The sequence below is a fragment of the Lampetra planeri genome, chromosome 4 (genome assembly GCF_965212315.1).
Source record: "Lampetra planeri chromosome 4, kcLamPlan1.2.h2, whole genome shotgun sequence".
Classification (NCBI taxonomy): domain Eukaryota; kingdom Metazoa; phylum Chordata; class Hyperoartia; order Petromyzontiformes; family Petromyzontidae; genus Lampetra; species Lampetra planeri.
The window spans coordinates 14,031,635-14,053,546 of record NC_136110.1 but is presented as its reverse complement, the minus strand read 5'-3'; the positions used below and the strand labels follow the sequence as shown (position 1 = coordinate 14,053,546).

Genomic DNA, 21,912 nt, shown 5'->3' with positions numbered 1-21,912 from the left:
GGTTTATTTGAACAGTGAGAGACAGAATAACAACAACAAAAAAATCCAGAAAACGCATGTCAAAAATGTTATAAATTGATTTGCATTTTAACGAGGGAAATAAGTATATGACCCCCTCTCAATCACAAAGATTCTGGCTCGCAGGTGTCTTTTATACAGGTAACGAGCTGAGATTAGGAGCACACTCTTAAAGGGAGTGCTCCTAATCTCAGCTTGTTACCTGTATAAAAGACACCTGTTCACAGAAACAATCAATCAATCAGATTCCAAACTCTCCACCATGGCCAAGACCAAAGAGCTCTCCAAGGATGTCAGGGACAAAATTGTAGGCCTACACAAGGCTGTAATGGGCTACAAGACCATCGCCAAGCAGCTTGGTGAGAAGGTGACAACAGTTGGTGCGATTATTCGCAAATGGAAGAAACACAAAAGAACTGTCAATCTCCCTCGGCCTGGGGCTCCATGCAAGATCTCACCTCGTGGAGTTGCAATGATCATGAGAACGTTGAGGAATCAGCCCAGAACTACACGGGAGGATCTTGTCAATGATATCAAGGCAGCTGGGACCATAGTCACCAAGAAAACAGTTGGTAACACACTACACCGTGAAGGACTGAAATCCTGCAGGGCCCGCAAGGTCCCCCTGCTCAAGAAAGCACATATACATGCCCGTCTGAAGTTTGCCAATGAACATCTGAATGATTCAGAGGACAACTGGGTGAAAGTGTTGTGGTCAGATGAGACCAAAATGGAGCTCTTTGGCATCAACTCAACTCGCCGTGTTTGGAGGAGGAGGAATGCTGCCTATAACCCCAAGAACACCATCCCCACCGTCAAACATGGAGGTGGAAACATTATGCTTTGGGGATGTTTTTCTGCTAAGGGGACAGAACAACTTCACCGCATCAAAGGGACAATGGACGGGGCCATGTACCGTCAAATCTTGGGTGAGAACCTCCTTCCCTCAGCCAGGGCATTAAAAATGGGTCATGGATGGGTATTCCAGCATGACAATGACCCAAAACACACGGCCAAGGCAACAAAGGAGTGGCTCAAGAAGAAGCACACTAAGGTCCTGGAGTGGCCTAGCCAATCTCCAGACCTTAATCCCATAGAAAATCTGTGGAGGGAGCTGAAGGTTCGAGTTGCCAAACGTCAGCCTCGAAACCTTAATGACTTGGAGAAGATCTGCAAAGAGGAGTGGGACAAAATCCCTCCTGAGATGTGTGCAAACCTGGTGGCCAACTACAAGAAACGTCTGACCTCTGTAATTGCCAACAAGGGTTTTGCCACCAAGTACTAAGTCATGTTTTGCAGGGGGGTCATATACTTATTTCCCCCATTAAAATGCAAATCAATTTATAACATTTTTGACATGCGTTTTTCTGGATTTTGTTGTTGTTATTCTGTCTCTCACTGTTCAAATAACCCTACCATTAAAATTATAGACTGATCATTTCTTTGTCAGTGGGCAAACGTACAAAATCAGCAGGGGATCAAATACATTTTACCCTCACTGTATGTATCAGAATGTTCTGGTAACGGTTTATGTCCACTTTAAAGAGAGGTAATTTCCTGAAATATAATGAAGGCAGTGCGAGGTTTATTCAATCAGCTCTCTGAGCTTGACATACAAAAATGTGTCGATCTATTCCAGGAAAATATCCAAGTATTTATATGTTGACTAGATTGAGTGGGCCAACAACCTATTGCCAGTGCCAAACTGGTCAAGTATTATGTATTGCAATTAATTAAACCTCGCGTTCCTTGCCTGCAGCGTCAAGATAGACAGACAGGCACTCATTTAATCTGCCAAGAAAGATATCCACTCGGCCATGGAGACATCATCATGCCGGTAAAGAAAAACTATTCGCCCATGGAAAACACTTGCCTGTTGGTGCGTCCACATTTTAAAACTCTTTTGAGCGAATTTCGAAATGTGGATGATCCGGTGTAGATGATCAGTGGATCTAGGAGGCTGTTGATCACACTTAGACACATGGTGACGTCTCTCAGTATTGCGATGCTGTGCCAAGAAAAGGCGCTTGTTCTTGTTTGTATGAAACCTATAACGTGCGTTGAGTTATACGGGATGAAGCACACGACGTAAATCAATAAGCTCACTGCGGTAGTCTTGGCAGCACGTATCTTTTTTGCTTGACTTATCAGTTCTGTCTGCCCTTTCGTCACAATGAGGGTTTTCACGATATTTCCATAACAAAACATCGCTATGGTCAGGGACATGAGGTAGAGAGCAAAGAATACATACAGCCTGTATGCTGCCAAGAATGTCAGATCTTCTGGAGTGAATTTTTCATAGCATCTGACAAACACCAATGTGGTACTATTTGTTGTAATGTTCTCTTCGCTGAGAAAGCTGCTAATGTGGTTAGCGGGCAAGGTGTGGGTGATGCTAAGGACCCAGCACAATAGACAAATGAGCCACGCCGTTTGGGGTTCGCGCCAGCGAGACACTCTTAGTGGGTACACGATAGCAACATAGCGGTCCATGCTTATTGCGCAAAGCAACAATAGGTTCGCATAAAAGTTGGAAAAGAATAACATTATGTGTAAAATACACATGAAACTTGAAAGGATCCATCTGTTTCCATTGAAGTGATAGTCAATTTTCAGTGGTAGAAAGAGCAGGAAAAGCAAGTCCCCCGCGGCCAGATTGAGCATGTAGATGGACATGGACGACTTCTTCTTTCGGCTGAGCACCCACAGAGCGAGGGCATTCAGTGGGACGCCCAGAACCACCGTGATGGCGTAAACAGAGGGAACGATCCAAACCTGGAACAACTCGATCACGTCCATTCTTCACCAGAGACAGAGGCACACTGCAGCTAAGAGCAGACATGCACAGCGTAAACACAGCTACGATTTGAAAACAAAAACAGTAATGCATTCTTACATGTTACACTGGCTTTTAGTTTTAAATGTATCCTTAAGTAAAAAGTGAACAAGCGTTTATTCTGCTTCTAGAGTAGCTGCAGTCTTTTCCTTACCGTTTTACAGAGCTCACCAGGTATTGCGTTGGTCTAACTCTTCACTCTGTTCCTTTAAAAGCAACTCTTCAATATGCTAAGCCTTCGACAAAGACCAACTGGTTATAAACAAAAACAACGTCAAATGCAAAGTCAACAAACATTATTTAAAGGTCGAAATATCATGAAGTCAATTACACCTGAGCTGAACAGGTGAAGCACACAGATCAGCAAAGTTAAAAGGCAAGCGTGGAGTCGCATGCAAAGCACACAAGCTCTGAAAAGGCAACCGATGCATCCAAAAGGGGCAACTCAGCTGCACGTCGCGCGCCCGTGAGACACCAGAGCTGCATAGAGCTCGCCAGTCTTCACTTGTATTTATTGGCTGTGGTGCTGTGGAGCAGTTATTTTTCTCATATTCATTTTACATGTTTATTTTTAAACCACTTGACGAGCTTTCAATTTTCCGTTGTAAGCCCATGATAAATATTTATACTGCTGCTTGTTGGCTGGCTCCATGCGTCGAAAGTGTGCAGGAGTAATATTATTGAGTGCGGGCCATGTGAGGACATGTTTTCCATTTAATTACAAACCTTTTCTACATTTAATGCGGTAGTATTATCCTACAATAACTTGGTATTTGTGTAGCGGACGACTCTCTGCTCCAGATGTGCAGATTTCATACGAAACGTTACCATAATTTAGTTTGAAACGCTGTAAGATTCAATAATATCCCAAGATCGTGAAAGTGCCTTTCGTAGAACAATTATAATTTTTCCGAACAAAATCATAATTTTCTTCATAATACTCGCTTTATTTTGTTTATTACTATATAGTTTGAATTTAAAGAATGTATAAATAACGATTTTTAAAGTATATTTTCGTGGCATTCTGCATTCATGTTTCCTTTTCAAATCAGATGAAGTTTGTAGTGAGCATCATGCATATTGTATCCTGGACCTGCAAATGAGAGGATGAGAGGTAAATTAAGCTATCCTTTACGAACACAGATATCAACACAATTTTCAACATGCCCCACTCCACTATAATTACTGATGTATAATTATCCAGACAAATGGAGACATTCAATCGCATGGTTAAAGATTTTAACAAAGGTTGGTGTGACACAATGAGATGATTTCATACCTATCAGGTTCACATAAAAATATCTCATTGTAGTTGTAAATATGAACATGTGCAATATGAAATATTTATGTCAAACTACAGAAAGGGATTTATTAATTATGTATTTTGCCCAGATAGCAACTATTTTTGCAGAGTTATCAGCAAAAATCAGGACAGAACAAGACAGAGCTAGGTGCCATGGGTTGACTAAGATGACTGGAAGATGTGCCACCTGTGCGCCCTACTGCGTTACTTACTTAATTTTAGCTGATCAGTGCTCTGCTTCATTCTTGTGAGCGTCTCTCCTCTCATCTCCATTGTTGTTGGAGGGTGACTACATCCAACTGCCCATTAGCGTTCATCACGTGTCTTCTCCAAAGAGGCCGATCTTGATACCGCTGGTACCAGTATTTGGCAAGTCCACTCAGCTCCACATCAGCCCATCTCTTCTGTAGCCCGTGCCATGCCCATTTAGCCCCCTTTATCCAGCATATCAGAATCTGTTGGGCATGCAGTAGCTGGGTATGTGGTCGACATGACCAAGCCTTTGCCTGATGGAGGAGCTCACTGATGGGACAGTGTCCATATATTTAAAGAATCCGTGAGCTTCTCACACAATCCAGCCAGGTTAAACACAGGATAGATCGTAGGCAGGCCAGCCTGGATGTTTGAAACCGGCACAGATTTTCGATTAGATGGGTCCACGTGTTGCCACCCCTCCTCCTCCCCCTTCATCTGGGTTTTAATACCTCTCTCTCCTGACTTTGATTAGAGTTTAATGAAACCACGTCAGCTGTCAATTATCAAACCATTAAATGTATGTATAATAATAACACTGTGTAACAAAATTTTTTTTGTTCCTGGGTAGTAAGTGTTTTTTTCCTAATTGTGTATGCCTCAAAAGTACAGAAAATGGCTATTATTCCCCACAAATTTAGCTTTTGTGACCAGGACAGTGATATTTTGAAATTTACCCATTTTCCAGAACATTCCGGATAGATTCAGTGCTGAGTAAATTTGGAGTAACTTCTAGAACATTATAGAACTTTCCAGTAAAAAATCTATATATATAAAAGTCAAAAGTTGCGTGTGGGTTTGTGGCGGAGATTGTGTGTGGGTTTGTGGCGGGGTTTGTGTGTGGTTGCGCGCTTGCCTCTCCAACGGTGGGGTTTACGTAAAAAAATTGCCAGGTACCATGCCGTAAGCCCTGCGGTGAGCAAGCGCTGTTCCTTTTTCATATCTGTCAACCTTTAAGTAGTTTAATTAGCGATTTAGTGCTGTTTTTGTGCGCTGATATTTTATTTATTTATGACGCGTGCACGACCATACCAACTCACGCGCCTTTGGTGGGGGGAAGGCCCATGCCAAGTCACACGCCTTCGGTGGGAGTGAGGGGGACATTTTCTATCGCGTAAAAAATCCTATAAAAAGGACACTAAACGCTCAGGTAAATGATTCACAGTCTCATGTCCCCCCCCACCCCGATGCGTGCAGTTATTACTACTATACAGTCGGTAGATGCTACCACTATAGGCCGTAGATATTACCAGAGGTGTGGACTCGAGTCATGTGACTTGGACTCGAGTCAGACTCGAGTCATGAATTTGATGACTTGCGACTCGACTTGGACTTGCATAACAATGACTTTGTCCCACCTATGAGATGTGGACTCGAGTCATGTGACTTGGACTCGAGTCAGACTCGAGTCATGAATTTGATGACTTGCGACTCGACTTGGACTTGCATAACAATGACTTTGTCCCACCTCTGGATATTACTGCAGAGCGGCCGGGGACATCGTGCCTGGGGGGGGGGGTCAGGGGTAGCAGCCCAGCCCCAGCCTGCCAAGGTGCCACCTCGGCCGGCTGGACAATCTAGGCGAGGATGGAGGCTCTGCACGGGACTAGGCCTCACCACGCCACTCTATCAGGTGAGTACTTTGTGTTATAGAGTCGATAAATTCTGCTATAGAGTCAGCATGTATTACTGTAGTGACAGCAGGTACCACCACAGGCGGTATGCACTGCTGTCATCATATCAGATACCACCACAGTATGCATTGCTGCAGTGAAAGCAGGTACCACCACAGTATGCACTGCTGTAATCATAGCAGGTAACACCACAGTCAGTACGCACTGCTGTTAGATTTTTAAGAGTAGTTTTGAAATATTTTAAGACCTGGGCAACGCCGGGAACTTCCCGCTAGTAGTAGTATAAATACAAGGGCCTTAAGACCACCAGTTCAGTTTAGTTTCAGCTGCCTAAGTGAATACATATCTGCATTTTTCTGAGATAGCATGTAGAGGCTTCAAGCATCCGGCAGGCGAATTTTGCTATGTCTGCGGCCAATTTATCAAGACAAGAGCGAAAAATACTCTGTGGAAGCATCTGCCAAGATGTGTGAGGCCTACAAGGCATATTTCGGCATGTCTGTTGGGGATCAAGACAAACCCTGGGCATCTCATTTCACCTGCGAGTAATGCAAAAAAACTCTGGCAGGTAAGATGGACAATTGTTACTCGGAATTTTGTTATAAAATTTGTTAAAATGTTTAAAATCGTAAAAGTTTTTTTTATTTAAAAATGTTTTACAATTTTCAATGTTATTGAAAAAATATATCATACATGAAAAATGTTGCGAGAATCTCTTACACATTAGTCATGGGTGAATTTTTTTATTTTTGTAAGATGGTACAGAGGGGAAAAGAGAGCCATGAAGTTCGCTATCCCAAGAATTTGGCGGGAACCCACTGACCACTCAAGCAACTGCTACTTCTGCATGGTGGACCCTTCCAAACGTCGGACTGGCAAGAATGCACCTGCTATCACGTATCCGGACCTTCCTTCATCCATCGCCCCAGTGCCACACTGCCACGAGTTCCCCGTACCAACTCCTCTGGAGAGAGAGCAGCCGTCTTTAGAAGAGAGCAGCAAGTCAGAGAGCGAGGACGACGTTGTAGATCCAGATGGAAATTTCAGAGGTGGAGCTGAGGAGAGAAACCCATACTACCCCAACCAAAAAGACCTCAACGACGTAATCAGAGACCTTAGTCTTATCAAGTCCAATGCCGAGCTTTTGACGTCTCGGCTCAAGCAGGGGAACTTGTTGGATGAAAGTTTGCAAGTCGCAGATCAGAGGAAGCGTCACCAATCTTTTTGCAGCTTCCTCACCCGTCAAGATGGGCTCTGCTTTTGCCACAATGTGACCAGTCTTTTCCAGGAAATCGGAATCACCTGTAACCAGAATGAATGGTGCCTCTTCTTTGACAGCTCATCCAGGACTCTCAAAGCAATGCTGCTCCATAATGGTAACAAGTACCCGTCTCTTCCCCTGGCTTACTCGGTGCACCTCAAAGAGGATTACACCAGCATCAAGACCTTGCTGGATGCCTTGAAGTATGATGAGTACGGCTGGGAGGTCATCAGAGACTTCAAAATGGTGGCATTCCTGATGGGTCTCCAAGGCGGTTTTACCAAGTTTCCCTGCTATCTTTGCCTTTGGGACAGCAGGGACACCAAGGCGCACTACCACAGGCGGGACTGGCCACAGCGGACAGAGTTCTCTGTGGGGAGGAACAACGTCAAGTGGGCGCCACTGGTGGACTCCAGAAAGATGCTGATGCCACCACTGCACATCAAATTGGGCCTTATGAAACCATGTCAGAGCTGTAGATAAGGAGTCGGCAGCCTTCAAGTACCTTCACAACTTCTTCCCTAAGCTGTCTGAGGCAAAGGTCAAAGCCGGTGTCTTCATCGGACCACAGAATAAGAAAACCCTGGAGTGCAATGAATTCCGCAAGAAGCTCACTAGTAAGGAGAAAGAGACTTGGAACAGCTTTGTCGCAGTGGTTTGTGGCTTCCTGGTCGAAAACAAGGTCGAAAACTACATGGAGCTGGTTGAGACTCTGGTGAAGAACCAGGGCTGTAGGATGTCCTTCAATGTCCATATCCTTGATGCTCATCTTGATAAATTCAAGGGGAAAGTGGGACCCTCACAAAACGTCATGTGTTCGTGAGTGGCTGACGCCCAATTCCGTGGGTAACGTGCGACGGTTCATAGGCTTTGCATCCTATTATCGCCGGTTTGTTAAGAATTTCGCGACGCTGGCAAAGCCTCTGCATGTCCTGACGGGAAAGAATCAGAGATTCAAATGGGGTCCGGAAGAGGAACTGGCTTTCCAGTCTCTCCGGGATCACTTGGCCACCGCGCTGACACTCGACTACCCCGATTTCTCGCAATCGTTCATCCTGGACACGGATGCTAGCGACACCGGCATCGGTGCTGTTTTGTCGCAACAGAAGGGCGGTGTTGAACGAGTGGTGGCATATGGCAGCAGGGTTTTGTCTCCCGACGAAATGCGCTATTGCGTCACTCGTCGGGAGTTGCTGGCGATCGTCCATTTTGTTCGCCAGTACCGGCCGTACCTGTATGGTAGGAAATTTCTCGTGCGCACTGACCATGCTGCCTTGCAATACTCACTAAAATTGGAACAACCGTCCAGACAATTGGCTCGATGGTTGAAATTGTTGCAGGAATTTTTTTTTGATATCACATACCGTAAAGGTACACGCCACGGCAATGCAGACACTCTTTCCAGATTGCCCTTGCTTAAACCCTCCCTGCGCCTGTTTGACGGGTACACATCGCTGCGCAGCGCCGCCCACCCCACCCTGTCCGGTTATGGGTGCGATGCCAAAAGATGACGGCCGGTGTACACCCGTTGGGGCCGATGGCACGCTGCATTTGCCGCACTCGGTGTGGCTGCGTGAACAAAGGGCGGATGCCTCGTTGGCTCCACTGCGGGATCTGGTCGGAAAGTCGAGATCTCACTTGTCGGGTGGGAAATCGCAGTTATTTACTGACCGGGAAGGGTTGCTAATGTGCACAGACAGTTTGTCGGACCGTTCACGCCTTGTTGTGCTATCATCCCTTCGCCATGATCTTATTCGTGCGCTGCACGCCGATAAGTTAATGCATCTTGGCGTGCAGAAGACATTGCTCACGATGCAGCAGGATTTCTTTTGGCCGGGTATGACGGCGGATATCACCAGGACTCTCCGGGCATGCCAAGATTGTGCGAGGCGAAAACCGCCACGTCAAAATTACGATCCGCCCTTGAAATCGATCGAGGTATCTCGTATTAATGAGCTGGTTGCTCTAGATATCCTCGGCCCATTTCCCCCATCGGCTAGGAGTAATAAGTACCTTTTGGTCGGGGTGGAATATTTTTCTTGTTGGCCTATGGCCTGGCCCCTACCCGACCAATCGACTTCATCCATCACCAATGCTTTCCTCAATCGATACGTGATAGATAAGGGGGCTCCTGAGAAATTACTCACGGATCAAGGCCGTAACTTCTCCTCTAAATTGCTCCGGGACGTATGCGCTCCTTTGGGTACGAAGAAAATCCACACTTCCCCTTACCACCCCCAGACGGATGGAATGGTGGAACGATTTAACCGTACCCTTTCGGTCATGCTTTGTCACACAGTGAGCGAAAAGCAGACCGACTGGGACTTGCACAAACCTAGTGTTCTGTCGGCATACCGCATGGTCCAGCACGCGTCCATGGGTTATTCGCCATTTTGTCTTATGTATGGGCGGGAAAACATGCCTCCGATTGATGTGCAACTTGGTACAGCGGGAAAAGAACCGTCCCCTTCCTTGCCTGACCACGTCCGTGACTCGCTTCGGCGTGTTACGGAGGCGTGGGAAGCCGCCAGGAGTGCAACGGCCCGTACACAGGCACGGAACGAGAGATACGCGCGTCGATCACGACGTGACATGATACGCGTGTCGATCACAACATGACATGCCTTGGGCGGTGGGCGACGCGGCGTGGCTCCATTGTCCTCAGGTGACTGTGGGCACGTCCCCTAAACTGCACAGGCCTTGGCGAGGGCCTGTGAGACTAATAGAAGTTCGGAATCCCCAAAGTGTTCGCATCCAGTACGGGCTGCGTCGTTGGTATGTGCACTCGTCGCGTCTGAAACCTTATTTCGAACCACGCACGGGCCTTTCTTACCCACTTGCTGACCTGCCGCGGTCTGATGTGCCTGACGTGCCACTTGCCTTGCCAATTGATCCCCAGCGGGGACGTGTTCTACCCCCCTCAGACACATAGGCCTTGAAGAGCGTCGAGTCCCCTGACGAGCAGCCTCCGACGAGACCCGTTCCATCCACGGAGGACGCCGAACCCGCTCCTCCTCCGCTGCCCCCTCCTACTGCGCAGTCGGTGAGACGACCACGCTCCATGGGAGGAGAGGGACTGGCGTCGCGCACGCGATCAAAGTCGCTCCCATTTTGTTAAAACCGTTGCCATGTTTTTCCTGTAACCCCTTCTGTTATGCCGCGCTACAGTTGGCGCCATATTGTTGTATTGCTCCTACATTGCACATTGTTCCGTGCCCTAAAATGTTCATTTTCAACCACGCGTTGTTCGGCGCCCTAACAACCTTACCTCGTTATGTGTCATTGGCGCCCAAAAATGTTAGTCGCAGGGGTTGGCTCATCGCCCTTTTCCCAGCCGAGATGGCTGACTTTTTACACGGGGGGGGGGGGGGGGGGGGGGTGATGTAATTTGAGGTTACACCTGGATGATAAATGGGTTACACCTGGATGATTAATTGGTTACACCTGGATGATAATGATGGGCTCTGTCGGCCTCAGCCCACAACCAATGGGGAGTCGAGCCAGGGGCGTGGCCCTGGGGCCGTACAGTGGGCTCTGGAAAGTTCCAGGGATGTGGCTGAGGATTGGCTGCGGGGCATCACGTGGGCCAGGGATTAAAAGGGGTGGAGACGGACAGCACGTGGTCAGAGCAGGGAAGAACGAAGGTGGAAGCCACGCTGGTGCCGTGGTCCGGAGCCTGCCACGTGGCGGCCCGCGGCAGTCTCTCTCTCTCTCCCTCCCTCTCACGCTGTCTGCCAACAGCGTGAAGGAGCCATAGAGTAGAGGAACGGATATAGTGAGAGCTGCGGAAGAAACTTAATAAAGAATACTGAATTCCAGACGTTGTCTCAACGGCCTTTATTACACGTGTGTGCACAGATGAAACTTTCATAACTAAGGTTATTTGAATTGTGTGTGTTGTAAAATCAATGTAATTATTGTTTATGCAACGCAAGCATAGCACAATGTGCTTCCTTCAACCTGCACTGACCAGCATGACAATTCTGGTTTAACAATGCTCCCTCAACACATTCGTGAATAACACTGCCTTAAAATGAAGAATATATAACAGGTGACGTTTCCAGCAATGCTCCTTCATAGCACATTCCAGGTGTGTCGCTGAGAGACGAGACACCTGGAATGTGAGGTGAAACAACTGGTAGGTGTGCCCCTATGCAGAATATCTCCTTGGGTCTACAAGAACCATCACAAGTTTATGGCAAATCGAAGTAGTGCTGCATTGAAGTATCAGTTGGAACTCCTAGTTTCATATTTGCACAATGAAATTATTAATATTTGAAAAGTCAAATTTAAATCATTGCACAGGAGAATAAAGCCATTCATATCTGATTTTTCCCACAGGTGTGTAGTTGTACATTGCATCTTTTCTGACAGTTAAAGTAATAATTTGATGGGGTTTTTTCTATGTATAACTTCATGCAGGTGCATTGAAGTTTACTTTGTATGTATTTTGAACTTCTTTCGCATCATACATAGCCAACTATGCTAATCGCAGGTGCAAATACATTTGTAGAATTGCACTGGCCTAAACATTAAAACTGGCACCTAATGGAGCACCAAGTCAGACACAAAGAGTTTGAGTACTGGGTTCTGAAGAGACCCATTTATTTTCCGTTGGGACTCAAGCTGGAAATGTCGGACCATTTCTTTATCAATATAAGTCAGTGATTAGCACAATTAGAAGTTGAACCTTGATTCACTATGAATGGCCTTTTTAGTATAATTATATGTATATGTACCCTGATGAGTGTTTACATTGGCCACAAACTAAATGAACTCCTGACTATTAAATATAACCATCGTATCATTAATTAAATGTGAAAGGATAATTCCTTAGGAAATGGAAATAGCATGGGTGAATATGAATGTAAGATTTCACTGGCTTTTCATACTTTTTCACAGCACTTATGCATAACCAAAGCTCAGTTATCGATGTTATATGTCAATCCATATCCTACATTACTTTACATGAATCGGTCAGATGAAGTGCATCTGGTAGAACCATTACAGAACGACAAAATTCCAGCAACAAGATTGTATCTGACACTCAACAGCCAAATGTACACATGAATACCTGTGCTTATAAACGTCAAAAACAATCTAAAAATGCTAATAAAATTATCACCAATTGTAAAATAAAAATGAGAAGAGGTTAATTTTATTTAATGTTTTCAACTAAGGATGTATTATCTCACTCAGTCCGTTCATCTACCTGCCTCCAATGTGGAGGTGGCGGTGGAGAGGGGGTGCAAAATAACTCTCCTAAAGATCCAGTATGAACAACATTTGATATAAACTGTGATCGATCAAAGGATGACCCACACCCTTCCCAGAGCAGAGCTGCTATCTGAGCTCCTGATAGGAGCTGTGGATTTACTGCTTTCTGTGCGCCTGGTACGAGCGCGTAGCTGTTATTATCGAGAGTACTTGCAAGCACAGCACATATTGGGAAGCGTTACATAATCCACGTCCTTGTTTATATGTTATTGTTTGTGAGAATACGTGCTAATGGCACTTGCTAAAGAAAAAAGAAAACCTCAAGCATTCATAAATATTTTACAAAATAAAACAACACATTCCATAAATGTGATGGAACAATACAAATTTCATGGAGGCATATTTCTCGTGCACATGAGATGTCTCACACTTCTCACAATTTCACTGGTGTGCACTGTGCGGTATGGTGTATAACACCAATCTGAACGTGCTAACATATTTCTAGATGTGGCAGTGGTTGGAATCCCAATGAACATGCATGCATAATCCAAGCATGCATTTTGTATTGCTACCAAAATAACTATTATATTTACATATTTGTAACAAAATATACACCTTATTTATATGACAATTATACATACATAAAGTAATGCCTATACTTTATAATTAATTATATTACAGTGGAAAATACAAAAAAATACAATAAACTGTTTCACACTTATTAATGTATTGTAATATTGTGTTGGCTGTTACAATTAGGTTTTGGTTCCATAGTTGTGTAGTGTGCTCCGGAGACACGTGTAGGGGGCACGTCTTTATTACACACACACACACCCTAACTACTGTACAACAACTTCTCGTACAGTCTATCTCGTGTACTTCTTCCACCCAGTCTATTATACGCCACCTACGTAGCGTGCCTACCCCGGCTACGCTCCAGGTCCTCCGGCTATAATATCCTATAGGAGGCTGTCTGACCTGACCCAGCCAAGATACAATTCCAACCACTGGTTCCTCACACCTGGCCCTTATAAGGACATCAGGTAAGGGAGACCCAGGGTTCACCACTGGCCTCACAGAGCTCCGGCATTTAAAAGGACGGCGAAGCTAGGGGTCCAGGGTCCTACGCCAGCAGGTCTTCAGGTTTCGGTCTTCAACTGCCACGAACCTCTCCAGAGATCCGCCTTATATACGTTTCTCAGCCGAGGGGCGGGGCTTTGAGAGATCGTAGAACCCCCCCACAGCCCCCACCCGTTGGGAGGGGATGCGGGGGATCCCAGAATCCCCCACAGCCCCCAACCGCTTCTGGGCTGTCTGTCGTTACCTGCAAGTGCAGCCCATCCATGGCGCTACAGTTGTAATAAAGGTCTTTACGAAAATGTAATATACCTTTTGTATGAAGTGTATTTAAATTTGGTACATTTTCTTTTACACTGTAGTGAATAGAGTGGCTGAGGTGATGCTTGTAAACAGCAAGGGTCCACTGGAATACTCCTACACGATAGCGAAAGTAGAAACAAAAAATCAAAGCACTAAACTCAATAAAACACATTCCTGCGGAGGGAGCTGGTAGGAACGTTGGGTTGCTCGGTCAATGGCCAGGGTAACGAAGGCGTGGTGTACAGTATTCCGCAAATATGCCCGACTGTGAGGGCGGGCACACGCCGGTGTGAGTAGGTTAAACGTTGAGTATAGCCCCACCCTCCCCACTCAGCCCCTCCCCACCTAGCCCCTCCCCTCCCCACCCAGCCCCACCCTCCCCACCCAGCCCCTCCCCACCCTCCCCTCCCCACCCAACCCCTCCCTCCCCACCCAGCCCCTTCCTGCACGACGGACGGATGGACAGAATAATTCCCTGTGTGCTGGTGTAACCAGGAGGTTCCTACCAGTATCACATGGTATTATGAGCGTTAAGAGAGATAGCATGAAGCTGCACATTTTCCCACCTCAGCCAGGTGAGTACAACGTGAGCATATTTGCAGCAGAGGCTGACAAAAGTAGTGAATCCAGTTTGGACTGTATGTGTTCCTTTAAGATGCACTGTGAAAGGCCTGGGATTAACTCTGTACAAATGGTGCAACTGAGTGATCATTGTGGGCCTGAGTTAAAGACTGAGGCATTTAGCCTCTATTCCCCCAGTCAGCCTGGTCCAATTATTTACACGCCTGAGGGAATATGTCAAGTTGCCTTTTAAAAGCCTGGTAATCATTGTGTGAATTTCATGGGAAGCTTAATTAATCAGGAAATGTGCGCTAATCATGTCATCAGAAACACTCTAAGTGGCATCTCTTTAGTCATTCGTCTCCCTGAGCCTGGTAACTACAAATTGCAGATAAAAAAAAATCATCACCCCAAACCCAAAGCTCTAGTTTTCTTTGTGATTATGTGATTGTGTGCTCTGTACAAATGAAGGCCTTTTCTTGGCCACCATTTCCTAAAACTTACGGCAATTGGAGTGACCTGCTCATTGAGCCCCTGGCTGGCGTGTTTCCACCACACCGCAAGGTGCAGTTTGCAGTGATTCACTGGAGCCTTGAATGGAGTGGCTGAGGTGATGCTTGTAAACAAGGCTCCAGTGAATAAAGTGAAATGTGGCACGGAGAAACCACTACTCGAGGTGCAAAATTAACAGTGAAAGTGATGTTGAACTCTCAGGTGTATCAGTAAATAATGTTACGATTTTAAATGAGTTATTAAAACATTACAAGTAAATATAACAATTGAAAATAATATGATACATGCTACAGGCTAGTATATTCACTGTGACATGCCCTGGAGTAAAAGGTACTACATAAAAAACTAATAATTATGAGGAGTAAAGTAGTTATAATGAATAATGCATTCAATGTGTATCATTGGCTACTATAAATAAGCATAACATTTGCATACATTTGTATGGGTTCATATAATTAAAACTACGAACGAGACAGAAAAGTGAAACGACACACACGAGATTGGATCACTGAGACAAAGTTAAAAGCGAATATCGGTAGGAGCGGTGCTCCGAGGCATTGAACTGGTACTGGGGTGACATTTTACACTGATTTGTCCGTGAAGACACCTGCTAAGCCATAAAAATATATATACTTTTGAAAACCCCTATTGAGCAATAAACCTCGACTTCCCTTTCATGAACAAAGTCCACGTAATATATTACAAAGGGGATTTATGGCGTAGGCGGGTCGCTCAAGTTGTCCTCCATACATTCATGGAAATGGACTTTAGTTTGTGATAAATAAGTAACACATCTTATGATGCCTCCGTGCAGGGCGTTATTCATTTAAAAATGTTCATTCAAAAAGCACGAATTTCGTCCAAAGTGACTGCTACATATTTTCATATCGATCAGAATGTTTTATAATGAACTAGCGGGAAGTACCCAGCGTTGCCCGGGTCGTAAAAAGTATTCCAAACTACTCTAAAAATCTAACAGCAGTGCGTACTGACTGTGGTGGTACCTGCTATGATTACAGCAGTGCATACTGTGGTGGTACCTGCTATGATTATAGCAGTGCATACTGACTGTGGTGGTACCTGCTATGATTATAGCAGTGCGTACTGACTGTGGTGGTACCTGCTATGATTACAGCAGTGTATACTGTGGTGGTACCTGCTATGATTATAGCAGTGCATACTGACTGTGGTGGTAACCTGCTATGATTACAACAGTGCATAGCGACTGTGGTGGTACCTGCTATCATTACATTAGTACATGCTGACTCTATAGCAATATTTATCGACTCTATAGCACAAAGTACTCACCTGACAGAGTGGCGTGGTGAAGCCTAGTCCCGTGCGGTGGTACTTGCTATGATTACAGCAGTGAATACTGACTGTGGTGGTACCTGCTATAATTACAGCAGTGCATACCGACTGTGGTTGTACCTGCTACATCTAGCGACTGTATAGTAGTCATAACTGCACGCATCGGGGTGGGAGAGACATCACACAGTGAAGAATTTACCTGAGCGTTTAGTGTATTTTTATAGCATTTTTAACGCAAAAGAAAATGCCACCCTCCCCCCACGAAAGGCGCATGAGTTGGTATGGTTATGCGCGCGTGATAAATAAATGAATAAAATGTCTCCTGCCTCTAGTGATAGCATCTAGCGACTGTAAAAATTAGTAACTGCACGCATCGGGGTGGGGGGGACATGACACAGTGAAGAATTTACCTGAGCGTTTAGTGTATTTTTTTAAAAATCATTTTTAATGTTGTATTTTTATAGCATTTTTATAGCATTTTTAACGCGAAAGAACATGTCCTCCTGACTCCCACCGAAGGCGTGCAACTTGGCATGGGCCGTTCCCCCCACCAAGCGCGTGAGTTGGTATGGTCGTGCATGCGTCATAAATAAAGAATAGTTAAGCGCACAAAAATCGAACTAAATCGCTAATTAAACTAATTTAAAGTTGACGGATGTAAAAAAAGGAATAGCGCTTTCTGACCGCGGGGCTTACGGCATGGTAACTGGCTATTTTTTTTACGTAAAACCCCACCGTTAGAGAACTAAGCACGCGACCACACACAAACCCACAAACAAACCCATGAACTCACAATTTTTGACTTTTATATATATATGTATATTCTAGTAATGTAACTTTATATCGGCGAAGATGAACGTATGCACAGCAATTAGAATTCAAACTGTTAAAATCAGGGGGGCTTAGGCAGGACACGTCATGAGGAGGGGTGGTGGACCCCCAGTCATCTCATTCACGAGGTCTCCTCGAGTGGCTGATCCTGACATTGCTTGTCCCAACTAGTGTCGAGTCTACAGGAAGGTCACCCACACAGATTCCTACTTGAAGCCCGATTCCCACCACCATCCGGCACAAAATAATTCCCTCATCAAAACACTATACCATAGGGCCCACTGCATCGCTGACCAACACCACCTGGCCAGTAAATTGGAACATGTACATCTGGCCCTCAAGATGATACTCGGACCGTGCTATCCGCCAAGCTGTTTCTCCCACCGTGGAGAAACAACCCCTTGAGACTCCGATCAAAATCATTACGTTGTCATACATAGCAGGCGTTACCAAAAAGATTTCCAAAATTCTAAACCAACACAAGATCCAGGTCCGATTCAGTACAGTACACAAGATCCGTGATCTGATCCCATCCGTAAAGGATGTCATTCCTGACCTACAGTACCCTGGTGTCTACAAACTGAGTTGCACCTGTGGTGATTGTAATACCGGGGAAACGAAACGACATATTTCTGACCGCATTCGCGAGCACAAGTCTGATTTGAAGCACGGCAGGACGAATTCTTCGGCCGTAGCTGACCACTGTTATAATACTGCTGGTTCTCATGACATTGTGTTCTCCGATACCAAGGTACTCTGCAAGCCTCCTGGATACTACCAAAGATCTGTCCATGAAGCCATCCAGATATACAAACACAGACATAACTTCAGTTTACTGCTAGACAGACAGTTTATATTTTTTTTCATATTCATATCCATATTCACAGTCTTCTGCTCCCAGCTTTACACACTACCATCACCATTGCCACACGTTATTTCGAGCGTGCAAGTTTAGCTTGCGCCTTTATAATCTTCCAGATATACAAACACAGACATAACTTCAACCGAGATGATGGATTCAAATTGAGCAATCATTGGAAGGATGTAATTAACCAAGTTAAAAAAACTTTAGCTGCCGTGCAGTTTACTGCTAGACAGCCAGTTTAGATTTATTTTCAAAATAATATCCATATTCCCAGTCTGTTACCCCCAGCTTCACACACTACCATCACCATTACCACACGGTGTCTTCAGCTTGCACAATTTACCCCACCGCCGGCAGCATAACAAAAGGCTGCTTAATCTTCGCTTCCTTATCTACTTCCACCCCCGGCATCACAAAACTTTAGTTTTAACTCTGTACGTTGCGCCCACCCCGTTCCTCACATCGCCCACACACTCACCAATGCCCCCTCCCCTCTTTCCACCCCCCGCGACTATATAGTTCCTCGTCACAGCCATCTCTTAGACACACTTAAGCGGTTGTGCTTTTGCTACGTTATCCCCACCCGAAGAAGGACGCTTGTGTTGCGCCCGAAACGTCGTGATTTAATTTAGTTGTTTTTATTTATTTTATTTTTTACCTACGTGACTTTACCGAAAAAACCAACGAGTATGAATCCTTGCAGTCACGAAAGCTTCAAATCTACTTTTACAAGGAATCATGTCTGCATTAACCACAATGCTTGTGGTCAGAATGCAAACAAAAAACACACTATGATAATATATGCATTGTCCTTGAAACTGATTGGTTCACACCAGAGACAGCTTTCTTTTGAGCCTCGTCTCAAACGTGTTAGACCAGAGGACGCCAAAAGGCGTACAGCCGAAAGACAATGCACTATCAGAGTAATGAGAGCTCGGGGTTAGCATCTATATCATGGGACCTCCTTTGCCAGTACCAAAATATTATCAGAGTATGTTTTTTGTTTGCATTCTGACCTCAAGCATTGTGGTTAATGCAGACATGATTCCTTCAAAAAAGTTTCAGTTTGTTTTTTTAGCATCTTAACACCTATTTTGTTGCCAGAATAAAAAAGAAAAACCTATTATGGTATTATATCTATCAGCTTCTGTTGTAAGCACAGGACTCCCAGGTCTGGATCATAGGCAGGCACGCCTGGAGGCTTCCACACACATATTCTGGGAGCGTCGAGGAGACGAGGCATAAACGTGGCTAAAATGAAGCATTGTGTACAGAGAAAGGCCAAACAACTTACCCAAAACGTTACAAAGCCTATGAAACAATAAGCTCTGCCACCAAACCACAAGTCTTAAGCCACTGTATCAAAACCATTTTTAAAATGCTTTATATATCTTTCAATGCGGAAAGAAGAGAAAAGCCAGGACCAGGCCAGCAACAGGCAGCATAAAATTATAAATATTACACCTGAAAATAAATATAGTTTTCCAGCCTGCCCTGACCTGACTGCTCTCTCTTGGGTAGCTCGGGATCTACAACCCATTCTAATGACATGTGGTACATATGCTGCGAACTCCCAGCTGCTGTCTGTGCCCCAGGAAAAGCTCTGTAAGAGGAGCTCACAGGGGCCCGGGGTCTCGATGCGCGGTGGTCTGTGTTCGTGCTGTGAGCGTTTAGTTGTTGTGGGCAGTGGTGGTGCTCCCTCCCGCAGCATCACCTTGCTCCCATATCTTCACTTTTGAGTCCGTTTCTCCATTGTTGGTCCTGACATGGCCAATAGTCGATAAGCATAGGGCTGCAATGCAATTGTCTCTCATAAGAGGTGGTGGCGGCAGGATGATCTGGGACAGTGGCTTTTGAATTAAGTTTTGGTTACAACTGGGCATTGATCCCCCCCACCCACCAGCCCCTGTATCTTTAATAATACGAACACATACTCTTTGGTTCTTTCGGTAAAGTCACGTATAAGGATAAAATAATAAATTAAATAATAGCATACGACGTTTCGATTGCAACACAAGCAATCGTCATCAGGTATAAATGAAATGGCAACACAAATCTAACCAGAAAACTATAGACAGACATATAAGCAGACAGATATCACAAAGATACATAGAGAGAGAACACAACTCGGCACACAGAGAGAGAACGTCTCTGTGATGAGGCCTTAAATAGAGAGAGGGGGGCGGGGGCGGAGAGAGGGAGGGGTTAGAGAAAAATTAGCATGTCAATGAGTAGGACCGTGCGTGGCAAAGTAGGCAAGCTTGAAAATTAGGAGAACGGGAGAGAGACACACTAAATTAAATAATCTAGCAAAATATCGAAATGTAATGTAATGCAACACAGAGAGTCGGTCAACACACAATTTTGTCTCTCTTTGGAATTTTCACACTTAAATTCTAACTTAGCAATCTTTGAAATACGTAATCAACCAGGCTATGCGTTAATTGTGTGTTGACCGACTCTCTGTGTTGCATTGCATTACATTTCGATATTTTGCTAGATTATTTTATTTAGTGTGTCTCTCTCCCGTTCTCCTAATTAAATCCTTTATATTAAGTTCACTTGCTTGCTTGCGTGCTTACGACCGTGCAAATCTTTCGGTCGTTTTTTAACCCACTTCCCGTGATCCAATCGAGCTGACATTTTGCACACAGACTCGTTGTGCGTGACAATTTATTCTCGTGAAATTTTTTTTCCATAACTTTACACTTTTTAGGATTTTTTTTTTATATTTAATTACCAATTGCTTAATGGTGGCAGGCAATCATCTGACCCATAGGTGGCAGCCATCTCAAGCCAGAGGACGAGAGGAGTCTAGCCGCCACGCATATAAAGGATTTATAGTGAAAAACTTTGTTTTTACGGGTTAATTTTTTTTCAAGCTTGCGTACTTTGCCACGCACGGTCCTACTCATTAACATGCTAATTTTTCTCTAACCCCTCCCTCTCTCCGCCCCCGCCCCCCTCTCTCTATTTAAGGCCTCGTCACAGAGACGTTCTCTCTCTGTGTGCCGAGTTGTGTTCTCTATGTATCTTTGTGATATCTGTCTGCTTATATGTCTGTCTATAGTTTTCTGGTTAGATTTGTGTTGCTATTTCATTTATACCTAATGATGATTGCTTGTGTTGCAATCGAAACGTCGTATGCTATTATTTAATTTATTATTTTATCCTTATACTTGACTTTACCGAAAGAACCAAAGAGTAATTCCTGCAGTCACGAAAGCTCCAAATTAAGATTGAACCACTTCTACGGGGAAGTTTTAAGTTTATCTTTTTCTCTCTCTCTGGGTTTTTTGTTTTCTCTCTCTCTGCCTGTGTATCGATCTCCGTGTTTGTGTCTTTCAAATTTCACACTTAACTTCTAATTTAGCAATTTTTGGAAGATCGTAATCAACCAGGCTATGCGTTAATTGTGTGTTGACCGACCCTCTGTGTTGCATTGCATTAAGTTTCGATATTTTGCTAGGTTTTATTTGATTTAGTGTACTTTTTCTGTCTCCACTTGTTTTTTGTCGTTCTTATGTTCTGCTCTGTCTGTGTGTCTCCGTTCCTCGTGTTTGTGTTTTGTCTCTCTTTGGAATTTTCACACTTAAATTCTAACTTAGCAATCTTTGAAATACGTAATCAACCAAGCTATGCGTTAATTGTGTGTTGACCGACTCGCTGTGTTGCATTACATTACATTTCGATATTTTGCTAGGTTATTTAATTTAGTGTGTCTCTCTCCCGTTCTCCTAATTTTCAAGCTTGCGTACTTTGCCACGCACGGTCCTACTCATTGACATGCTAATTTTTCTCTAACCCCTCCCTCTCTCCGCCCCCGCCCTCCTCTCTCTATTTAAGGCCTCGTCACAGAGACGTTCTCTCTCTGTGTGCCGAGTTGTGTTCTCTCTTTATGTATCTTTGTGATATCTGTCTGCTTATATG

General features: G+C 44.6%; 1 protein-coding gene across 1 annotated transcript; it reads right to left on the bottom strand.

Moving 5' to 3' along the window:
- Positions 1-11: 11 nt before the first annotated feature.
- LOC144717724 (proteinase-activated receptor 1-like) lies at positions 12-14,191 on the bottom strand. The gene is made up of 2 exons (XM_078593315.1): positions 4,370-14,191; positions 12-3,947 (listed from the first exon to the last, which is right to left on the bottom strand). The coding sequence occupies exon 2, from the start codon at positions 2,815-2,817 to the stop codon at positions 1,867-1,869; it is 951 nt and encodes a 316-aa protein (XP_078449441.1). The 5' UTR covers positions 2,818-3,947; positions 4,370-14,191; the 3' UTR covers positions 12-1,866.
- Between the last annotated feature and the right edge of the window lie 7,721 nt (positions 14,192-21,912).